Below are 10703 nucleotides of genomic sequence, written 5' to 3' on the forward strand. Positions count from 1 at the left end.
GGGAAGCCGGGGCCTCCGAACCATAGTCCCGACCTCGCAAGGTCGGGTGGGCCCTTGTCGCGGGTCCCTATGTCGGCTGGGTTGTCCTTGGTGGGGACCCATTTCCAGTCCCGTACGTCTGTGAGCTCGTCAATCTCGCCCAGCCTGTTTGCGACGAACGTGCTGTACCGCAGTGGGTCGGTTCGCAGCCAACACAGGACCGTGCTCGAGTCCGTCCAGAACACGGTTTGGGTGATGAGAGCTCGACTCTCTTTTTTTATGGTGGCGGCCATCCTTGCCGCTAGTAGCGCTGCCTGGAGTTCTAGTCTAGGCACTGACAGAGGCTTTAGGGGGGCCACCTTGCACTTCGCCATTGCGAAACTTGTGGTATCGGCCCCCACAAAGTATGCCACTGTGCAGCATGCCTGCTCTGACGCGTCGCAGAACACGTGCAGTGTCACGGGTTCTTTCTGCCCTTGCAGCGAGCATCTCGGTATTGTACAGCCGTTCGCTGCCAGCAGGTCGCGCCATTCCAACCACTTTTCGGCGTGGTCCGGTTGCAGCGGTTGGTCCCAACCTGTGTTTGTCCTCCAGATGGCTTGCAGCAATATCTTCGCCCGTATCGTGAGGCACGCAATGAAGCCTACTGGGTCGAAGATACTCATGGCGGCGCTCAACATGCCGCGCTTGGTGGGTCGCTCCGGGATGGCTGCACTTTCGGCTCCGTGCCGAAATATAAATAGGTCGCTCTTGGGATCCCATACGATCCCGAGGACCCGCTCCGTCATTACTTCTTCCCCTATGGTGACTGCTGTATTGGCCCGGTCGTCGGCCTTTACTTCTTCCAGGACATCTGGTTTGTTTGAAGCCCACCCGGTGAGCCGGAACCCGCCATTGCCGAGTACGAGGGTAACATCGCGTACCAGGCTTGCAGCTGTTTCTTCGCTGTCTGTGGCGTCTAGGTAGTCATCCATGTACATATTGTGCTCGATCGCCTCTGCTGCGGCGGGAAATTCTTTCGCGTGTGCTCGTGCGACTGTGTTTCGCACGAATTGCGCGCTGCTGGGTGAGCACTTCGCTCCAAACATCATGGACGCGAAGACAAACGTGTCGGGCTCCTGCCCGTCCTGCGTCCGCCATAGGAACCGCTGCGATTGCTGGTCGGCTTCCCGGATTCTTATCCGCAGGAACATCTCCCGTATGTCGGCCGCGATGGCTACTCGTCCCTCTCTGAGGCGGATCACGTTTCCGAGGAGGGATGAAAGCAGGTCAGGTCCCGTCAGTAGATGGTCGTTCAACGCCGTCCTCTGGAACTGGGCGGCGGCGTCGAACACGACCCTTATCTTGCCAGGCTTGTTGGGGTTTGTCACCGCGAAGTGGGGCAGGTACCATTTGCGCGAATGGTGGGCGTCTACCTCCTCGCGGCTTAGTTTGACGGCGTATCCCTTTTCAATGTAGTCCGCCATCTTGGCGCGATATGCGATCGCCAGTATCGGATCCTTCCGTAGTTTATTTTCCAGGGAGTGCAGCCGCTTCATGGCTGCTTGCCGGTTGCAGGGCAAAGAATCTCCGTCTTTCGCCCACAGTAAACCGGTCTCCCATCGTCCGGATGGTAGTTGTGTGGTTGAGCTGCTCATGAGCTCCGCCGCTCGCACATCTGCGGCGCGGCAACGTTCCAGGGTGGTTACACCTAGCGAGTCAACGGCGAAGCTCTTCTTTACCAGTTCCGCTAAGTCCCTTTCACCCTGGCCGTCTGGGGGTAATTCAAAGGCGGGGTGTACAGCCCCGCCGTAGGTGACGGCTCCTAGGGCCGTCTCGATGGTTAGCCGCCCGTCCTCTTGTAGGACTGGCGGGCCTGTAGATACCATTAGGGTGGCGTAATCAAGACCGATTAACATCTTCGGCTTGATGCCTGGCCCGTGTGTCTTGGTGCTCTTTCGGTTGCGGTGCGGCAGATCCATGACCCGCACCGTCTGTGCCTGGACACCAAATTCTCTGTTTCCTTTAACGAGGATTACGGATACACGCTGTGATTGTAGCGTGTCCGTGTTCCCACTGGCACCGATGAGTCTCAACTCCTCGCAGGCCCCGGTGGCGCCCACTGCACGGGCGACATCCTCCTCGAGGAGAGTTACCGATGAACCCTCGTCTAGTAGTGCGTGGATCTCCATTGACCCACGCGGGCCCTTCAAGGTTACTGGCACTACCTTGAAGGTCACTGGGACTTCCGTTCGCCTTGTCAATAAGACTTGCTCGTTCGGCGTACTGTCCACTCTCTCGCGGTGTAGTGACCGATGATGCCGCCTGGCACTCGTCGGTCACTTCGCCGCTTCACAGGTGGTCGTTTTGTGTCCCGGTTCTAGGCATCCGTAGCACACGAACTTGGCACGCACAATTGTCCACCTCTCCTCTACCGTTTTCCGGAGAAACTTCCGGCATTGTCCGAATGCGTGTCCACTCATGTCGCAGAACAGGCATTTTTTGTCCTGAGTGAGAAACACGTGCCTTTCTTGGGTACGCCTTTTCTCCACTCGGGCGGGTTCCGTGCTGATCCCGATGCAACCCGCATTCGGTATTGCACCGGTCAGTCTCGCTAGCCACAGTGCCAGATCCCTGGGGGTAGCTTTTCTCACGGTATCCGCTCGTGACATAATCCACATCATCCTCTCGACTCGTGGCAGCTTCTGAGTCATCTCGGACAGAAGCTTCGGGGAGGAGAGGTGGCTTCCATCGAGGCCCTCTACGGTCGATACGACGTTTCTTATCGCGACCGCGTAGTCCGTCAGGGCCTCCAGGGATGCGTTGTCGGCCAGTTTAGGGAGTTTTCTTATCCGCTCCAGTACTCTGTCCACGACGATCTCCGGGTGTCCAAAGGCGGCCTCTAACATCTTCACAATGTCCGGCACATTTCGGGGATCTACCAGCAAAGACGACACTGTGGCCTTGGCCCGTCCTGTGAGGGCTCGTTGCAGACGGAGAATGTTCTCCGCGTTTGTAAGGGAGCACATCTGTGTCGATTGATCAAATTGCGCCTTAAATATTCGCCATTCTAGCGGGTCGCCGGAGAATTGCGGTAGATCCCTAGCGCCGGTTTGCCTCGCCATGAACGTGTGCCACTCCGGCGGCTGTCTGTATTTCGTCACAGGCTCGCCGGTGGCACCCGGCGGCATGTATTCCGTGGGTAGCCCCTCTTGTACCCACGCGCTCACCGGGTCACGAAACTCGTAGCCCCCCAGTGGTATAGTACGTGCCGCTACGGGCTCGCCTGGCCCGGCGGCGTAGCGTACGTCGGCGTCCTCCCTTCGGCTGTGTGCGGGTGGCGCCTCATTGTCCCGATGCCGCTCATTGTAGCGGCCTTGTAAATGTGCGTTTGTCGCTCCGGCGTAGGCCGGCTCAGCGGCGTAGCGTGTGTTGGCGGGCTCCTTCATCCTGGAGTCCGTCTCTGCGACCGGGTGCCTCCGTGGCACCCCGTCTCTCACCCGGCCGCTGTCGTAGTGGCTCGGCGGAAATGTGTACGCCGCTCCGGTGTCCTCCGGATCAGCGGCGTAGCGTGCGGTGGCGGCCTCCCTTGCTCTGAAGGCTGCTTCCGTGTCGGCGACAGGGCGCTTCCATGCGGCCCCGTCTCTCACCCGGCCGCTGTCGTAGTGGCTCGGTGGATGGATGTACGCCGCTCCGGTGTCCTCCGGATCAGCGGCGTAGCGTGTAGTGTGGCGTGCGGCGGCGGCCTCCCTTGTGCTGAAGGCTGCTTCCGCGTCGGTGACAGGGCGCTTCCAAGCGGCCCCGTCTCTCGCCCGGCTGCTGTCGTAGTGGCTCGGCTGCTGGATGTACGCCGCTCCGGTATCCTCCGGATCAGCGGCGTAGCGTGCGGCGTGGCGTGCGGCGGCAGCCTCCCTCGTACTGAGGGCTGCGTCGGTCCTAGACGCGTCTGACGTCAGCGGCAGCGGCTTGTGAGCCGGTTCCGACGTCCCGTGCGATGTGAGGTCCCTCTCGATGGTGGGCGTGAGGGGGGTTGCCATGTCTCGTCTGGCGTCCTCTCTCGCGTTGGCGGCCTTCAGCGCGGCGATGATCTCGTTGAGGCTGCTCACCTGCCTCTCGTGATGCGCCTCGCGTTCCTCCATCTGTCGGCGAAATGTCGCCGATGAGATGGACCGCTCCGAGGGTGCGGATCCCTCGTCCGAGTCCTTTTGTTCCTCCAGAAGTCCTTGATGAGGCTCCTCCTGGCAGTCGTGTGAAGGCCCTGGCTGGGGCTCCTCCTGATGTGCTCGTACAGACCCCGGTTGGGGCTCCTGAAGCTCCTCTTCGTGCTCCGTGCCGGCGTCTCGACGCGTTCCCGAACGCGTCGACACAGGCGATCTGTTGACCGGCATGCTGTAGGTGTGTTGTAGACTGGAGACCACTGGCGACGATCCTTAGCTCCGAAGGACCAAATGTAACGTACGCGTTACCACGATGAAAGTTTCGCCGGTTCGTCACCCGCGTCTGCCGCAGTCAAGCTTCCCGGCGTAAGTGGGAAGCCGCCCTCCCAGACAGAGCCAAAGACAAAGTCGGAAGGTAGGAGCACAGCTGCGCCGACCGCAAGTCAACCTCAATAGCCCTGAAAAGGACTTTCCACCCGGTCCAAGTGGTGCAGAGAGGCGAAGGCAGTCAGCAGGCAGAGCGGAGCGAAGAGCGAAGTGCAGGAAGGCGAACAGGACGGAGAACGGAATAAAACACGTGTGAACTGTTCAGAGTTAGGAACTCAACTGATTTAATATCTCCAATTGACCGCCTTATAAAGCGGTGCGCGTCGGGCTCCGTGAGTCGGCCATCCCACCCGCGCCGGCTGCCTCGGAGTGGTGGGGGTAATCTTTCCCCGCCACTCGCTACATGCCGCCGGCCGCAGGTGGCGTAAATACGGGCGCTCAATGCCCGTACGGGCCATTTCGTCGGCAGCCGCGACGCGCGCAACATGACATTTACATAATATATTTTTGTACATTTTATTCATTTTAACCTAGCTATTTTTCCCCGGTAATACTGAGGCCAGGCTCGAAAGTGACCATTTTATCTTTATTGAGAGCCCAGCCATCAGTTCTATACATTTACCGGGGATCCTTTCTAATTAATGTATTATTTTAATTTATTCGATTTTACGCGTCCGGAACAATCATCATAAGCTCGACAGCCCTGAGTGGGCCTCGGCTGAATCCAGGAGTTTCCTCCACTCTTGCCGGACTAATTTCATTGATTAAGAATACAAAAAAGTTGAGAAAATATTATAACTTTTGAAAAATGGCCACGGGCTCGAAGAGGATAAGTCGTCAAATTTTATCTTATAAAATTAATTTGTTATTAAATCACAAAATTATAATATTTTTAAATATTTAATCATCGTCATCCTCATCAATCAGGGGTGTAATGTAATATTCCACAAACATCTGCCTCTGTTCCTCTCTCTCTATCATTTGCTGAACTACCAACAAGCCCCGAGAATCTGTCTTGATAGCCACCTGAAACACCAAAATAAAAAATAATAAGTGAAAAAATAATAACCATAATCAATCGACAAAATTCATTCATTACACATGTGTTATTATAATTTCTAGTTTCCTCAAAACTCAAACCATGTTGGAGATTCCATTTTGTAAATCAACATTAGGACAAAGGCACATAAATGTCCTTGCCCCTAAACTTTACAACTCCGACTTTGAAGAAGCCAACAGAAAATGATAATTTAAGCCTCTCTTCTTGAGAACATTTAAGAGAAGGGAGTATAAAACTCTAGGCATCTACAGTGGTTATGACCTGTCATTGGCTGATTTAATTTCCCAATTTACACAATGTGTAACATTCATCATTCTGCCCATATTTGAGCATCTGTATTCCTTCAATTCTTCCATCTGTTTATGTTTGTGAAGTTAAAGAACTGAAACCATAATATTTAAATCGGGTTGTGGTCCTGTGGCTAGTGTCTCGGACTCACGTACCAAAGGTCCGTGGTTCGAATCCCACTCTACCCCAACTCGATTCCATTTTCTAATAGTGAGGTATTTACAACTCGTTGAAAATGGCCCTCAAAATTAAATATTTGGGTAAATCATAAGAACGCAAATATTTCTTCTTTTAAAAAAAAAAAAAAAAAAAAACATTTATTGATGAGGGTGAGATTTATCTGATTGAATTATTTCACCCACATACTAGGCAACGCCTGAAAATATGTTTCCATTTTTATACTTTTTCTTGGACCAGTTGGATTTATCGACAATGTTTTGAGTCTGTCCAAACCTCTGTAGACAAGAACTGGATTCGACTCCCTCCCTAGGGAGTCCTCAGCTCAGCTCCCTAGCTGTTAATATAAACTCTCTTCCTTTAATAATTTATTTATAAACTGGGTCACAAATATAAATGTCGATGAATTTAATACAAGATAAACTTTTTATTTGCTTTTGTAATTTTTCTTAATTTTATTTTATTTTTTTGTCTCTACATCTATTTAACAATTTCTATTTCTTATTCTTTTATTTTCCACTAAAACCCATTAGAAATATTTAAAAAACTGTTTGACTTTCCATTTTTATCTTATATGTCTCTATTTCACTTTCACACCATAGATATATTCTAGATTTAGTATACCCACAGACAGGCCATGCTTATGTGGGATTGTTTTAATAAATATAATGATATGTGTAATAGGAAATTTACAAAAAAATTATAAATAAATAAATAATAATTATTATAGTTGGATAATTTATATAGGGTCATTTTTGTGAAAATCGCCTCAAGGGTGCTGCATAATAAATAAGTATCGGGTCTTGTTACGCCCACCACATCACAGCAAATCATGGACTTGTTTTGATAATTTCATATAATATTGTTGAATACCTTGGTAGCTAATCCCAGGGCTCTCATGATGAGTCGAATGGAAGAATATTTGTACTTCAGAGTGACAAGCTCTGTACAAGAGAAGCTATGTATCATGTCGGATGTCTTGGGAATCTCTACTCGTGACTTATCCTGTAAGAAAAATACTTGTAAAGAATACATTTTCAGTAAATCACCAGCCCACATTAACTCTCTTTAATCCCAGCTATTCTGGACATGCAGATTTAATTTAAAAATTTGCTAGAAACCCTGGTATTTGTTCGCGGAGTGCTGGACCCTCAATAAAGATGAAGGTTCGCATTCTCAGTCGGATATCACGCGGCTGGTTTGTATATAGCAATAATAAACAGAGGTTGGATAGTGATAATAACCTGCGGGCTCGTGGTTACTATGGTGAAGTGAGGGTGGTCCGGAGACAGGATGAACTGCAGCAGCTCCGAGGACTTGTCCAGGTCGGAGAGTACAGCCAGCAGAGCGGGTCCTTTCACCACTAGCGATGCTGTCTCCCGCACTTGGCTGTCCCCCTTGAAGTACATGAGCTCCTCTGGCTCCTGGGTACGGATCTCACAGTCTGTCATCGCATCCTCAGCGTGTTCCAGACTATAAATGACACAATTGAATAATTTAAAAAAATACTTAGAGCATGTCCCTCTTAGGAGTTTAGCGGAATTTAGCGGTAATATGTCATTCAAAATAAAATTTTCTGCTTTGTGTTTGCTTTTGCGTTACATATATTATTTGATTTTATTCAATTTTAATTTTATAAATTTGTTAATTTAAAAATAGCAAAAAAAAAGCAATTACGTTTTGATTTAGTGAATGGGATAGTTATGTGATCAGTAGACACAAATGTATCGGCCCGTTGAATCATACACGGCATACACAAACCCACACAGGGCACACAAAATACAAATGTCATTAATGAAATGTATTGAAATACACCCGTGTCGGTCGGTACGCTCATCCGCTGAATGTATGTGTGTTCGATATGTTAGATGCGCGCGAGACTCGAGTGGGACAAAGCGTTTGAGGTGGTACAAACTTATTTTTTGTGGTGGCGTTACATTTTGCATTTGTGTACGCGACATTTGTAGTGTCTCTTGTATAAGTGACTCAAACTTGTTTGATTATTGAAATGATTACCGAATGGAGCTTCTCGCTACTATCCGTGGTCCTGTCGGATATACAGATCTGGTGGCTTCCAAAAAGAATTTCAAGGGTTTTAAAAAATTTTGTAATCATTTCGGCGAATTGATCATTTCCAATCAGTTTAATCCCAGTCAGTGAAGAGTTCACTTCCCTCTTTTCTCAATCCAATGAAGCGCATATTATGTACTTCTGGATTACTTTCTTTCAGCACAAAGATGCTAAGGCTACCAGATTACAGAGAGCTCCTTCGGGAAATTTTTCTTGTTTGGCAATGAGCAAATTTTCCGTGTATGTGGGCACCGCCAAGGAGACTTATGTCCTCAGATGCGGTGTGCGGTATGTGGTGGGCAAGCTGTATAAGAGACTCAACACTTTCCAATGAAATAAAAGAAAATAAAAAACAAAGTTTTTTTTTACTTATGGCACCCTTGATGGGGGTTGCAAAATATGAATTGACAGTTGAAGTCGACAGCTAACGGTATCACAGATCTGGGATGGGCGCGCAGTTCTTGACACGGGTTAACTTACAACTTTACCGGGTGTTTCCAACTTACACCAGAAGAAGTGGAGCCCCCGCGTGTTTGTAATACATCTTCAGACTAGAGTCCTCACCAGCCCCGAATATGTTAAGGCACTCTGTCAGCACCGACAGGCTGACCTTCAGTTCCACCTCCTCTCCCCCGTGGACTGCGTACTCGCAGAAGTTATCCGCCGGAATGTACGCAGAGGCCTGGATACACTTGTTCTGCTCCACGGTGATCTTCAAGCCCTGGTCCGTAGCGCAGAATACGGCAGACTGGAAATTGTAATTATTTTAGTTCAGTTCATTGCCACATAGTGGTGATTATGTTAATATAAATAGTCACTAACTACATAATTATTATACATCAACATATTACAACAGAGATTGAGAACATTTTAGTTAAGAAAATAAGTCTAGGAATTTACAGGGCATGTGACCTGTCATTGGCTGGGTTAAGTGGCCACTTTACACGCTGTGTAACACTGTGGATCTTTCTATTGGTTTCGCTTGTACAAAAGAGCAATGTTTTTTTTTGATAATAAACAAATTACTCGATGGAAAATTTCAGTTTTATAAACTCTGATATTAATTTAACTCTAGTGCTTTTATTGCCCCTTTCCCGGAGTCCAGCAAATTATATGGAGGGCTCATGTCAGATATTTTCCGTGGTAGCAAAAACTGGAAAAAATAAATATTGCAGTTTAAAACCACCTTTTAAATCGATATTTCATGTCCACCTTCCCAGGAATCGAACCGGGAACCTCAAGTATGGTAGACGAACACGCCAACCACCACACAACGAGGCGGTCTTAACTCCACTTGATTTCCTTTTTCAGGATTTTTACCAGAGAGTAGCCATCGAGTCGATAACACTCGTACAATATTCTGGTTCTATTTAACATGCGGGACTGAATTTGTCATCCGCCTGCACACTGAATAAAGTATTATATTACCTCTTGAAAATTGATCGCCTTTAAAACAGAATAAAGTGTCTTCACGCTATCCAAAAAGGCCGTGAAACAATACTGCGTTGCTCTGATGGACTCTTCCTGACTGGACACCATTTTGATGGAATATCGATCTGTTTACTCCTGGTTTACATTTACCATGTAGATGGAACAGACCATTGAAGAATACTGCGCCTGGGATATTTTTTGCTCCACAAATTTGTTGGTCACCTTCGCCAACCAAACGGCCAGTACGTGTTTACAGGTAAGCTCCGAATTCGATCTCAAAACTTGAAAATGAAACGCGGGGCAGGGACAAAAATTCACGTCCGGAATCAATTTGTAAATTTTGTCTGAATGCCCCTTCACCTGGGCGATGGTCCGAACTCCGTCGTCCAAAACATAAAAAGTAACGGCGTTTGACTTTTCTAAAATTTCTGCCGCGCGCTCAAAAACATTACCAAAAACTGAGTGCACAGTCAAAATATCTTCATCCGAAACTAAAAATAAAGAAAAACACAATTCAACGGCTTTGTTTAAATCATTTAAAACATAAGATTAATTAATACGTTTATGTGAGCTTACGTATTTGGTTTTCTAGACAATTCGATGCAATTTTGTTCAATATACAAAAAGCGACATCAGTAATTTTCACAGGAAATAGTGTATTCATTTAAGTGCAAAATCGATTCAAACTTTCATTAATAATTTTATCAAAATATTGAATAAAAGTAACTTATTCTTAAACAATCAGCATGAAAAGGCATCAACAAGTGAGATATGAATATTCAATATGTCAAAATTATAATTCGCGCGTTCGGAAAACAATAGACCATTAATCAAACCAACGACAATATAAAAGGACTTAGTAATGGGCATCGGTAATAATAATCGTCTACTTTCAAAAACCACTCTACAAGGGGTTTTGCTTTTTTCCATTGAATGATTGAATCTACATTACCCTTTTCTTTTTCGTTTTTTATGGCCTTTTCACCTCCGAATTGAGGTGTTCAAGCCAATGTCGAGTTTTCACTTTTTTTAAAAAATGCATTTTACAAAACGTATTACAACTTTACATTTTTTTTTTCTAGATATTAACATAATTTTTTTTAATACATGTTTATTGAATAGGGATAAGAGAGTTAGAATATGAGTAGGAATTGACATTTTCAATATTACTGTGCAATTTCTTTATTTAAAATAAAAAATACAAATATGTATTCGCTATCGCAACCATTAGCATT

General features: G+C 47.4%; 3 protein-coding genes across 4 annotated transcripts; all 3 read right to left on the minus strand.

Annotated features, from left to right (window-relative positions):
* Positions 1 to 21: 21 nt before the first annotated feature.
* On the minus strand, positions 22 to 2150 carry LOC148284860 (uncharacterized; the record flags this gene model as incomplete). Its single annotated transcript, XM_088233767.1, has 1 exon — positions 22 to 2150. A coding segment is annotated over exon 1 (2129 nt), but the record flags the coding sequence as incomplete, so codon positions are not given.
* Positions 2151 to 4697: 2547 nt separating this feature from the next.
* Rad1 (Radiation insensitive 1) lies at positions 4698 to 9594 on the minus strand. Of its 2 annotated transcripts, XM_088233454.1 has the most exons (5): positions 9466 to 9594; positions 8544 to 8785; positions 7212 to 7440; positions 6841 to 6972; positions 4698 to 5468 (listed from the first exon to the last, which is right to left on the minus strand). In XM_088233454.1, exons 1-5 carry the CDS (start codon positions 9574 to 9576, stop codon positions 5343 to 5345), a joined length of 840 nt encoding a protein of 279 aa, XP_088089580.1. In that variant the 5' UTR covers positions 9577 to 9594; the 3' UTR covers positions 4698 to 5342. The 2 variants fall into 2 exon arrangements, with proteins under 2 accessions (XP_088089580.1, XP_088089587.1); XM_088233461.1 differs by lacking the exon at positions 9466 to 9594 and having other exon boundaries at positions 8648 to 8698.
* A 3-nt stretch (positions 9595 to 9597) lies between these two features.
* Positions 9598 to 10244, minus strand: LOC148284862 (zinc finger SWIM domain-containing protein 7-like). Its single transcript, XM_088233473.1, has 2 exons — positions 10045 to 10244; positions 9598 to 9959 (listed from the first exon to the last, which is right to left on the minus strand). The coding sequence occupies exons 1-2, from the start codon at positions 10130 to 10132 to the stop codon at positions 9598 to 9600; spliced, it is 450 nt and encodes a 149-aa protein (XP_088089599.1). The 5' UTR covers positions 10133 to 10244.
* Between the last annotated feature and the right edge of the window lie 459 nt (positions 10245 to 10703).

Source organism: Micrasema longulum, unplaced genomic scaffold, assembly GCF_059751315.1.
Source record: "Micrasema longulum isolate JH-2025_06_02 unplaced genomic scaffold, ASM5975131v1 h1tg000082l, whole genome shotgun sequence".
Classification (NCBI taxonomy): Eukaryota; Metazoa; Arthropoda; class Insecta; order Trichoptera; family Brachycentridae; genus Micrasema; species Micrasema longulum.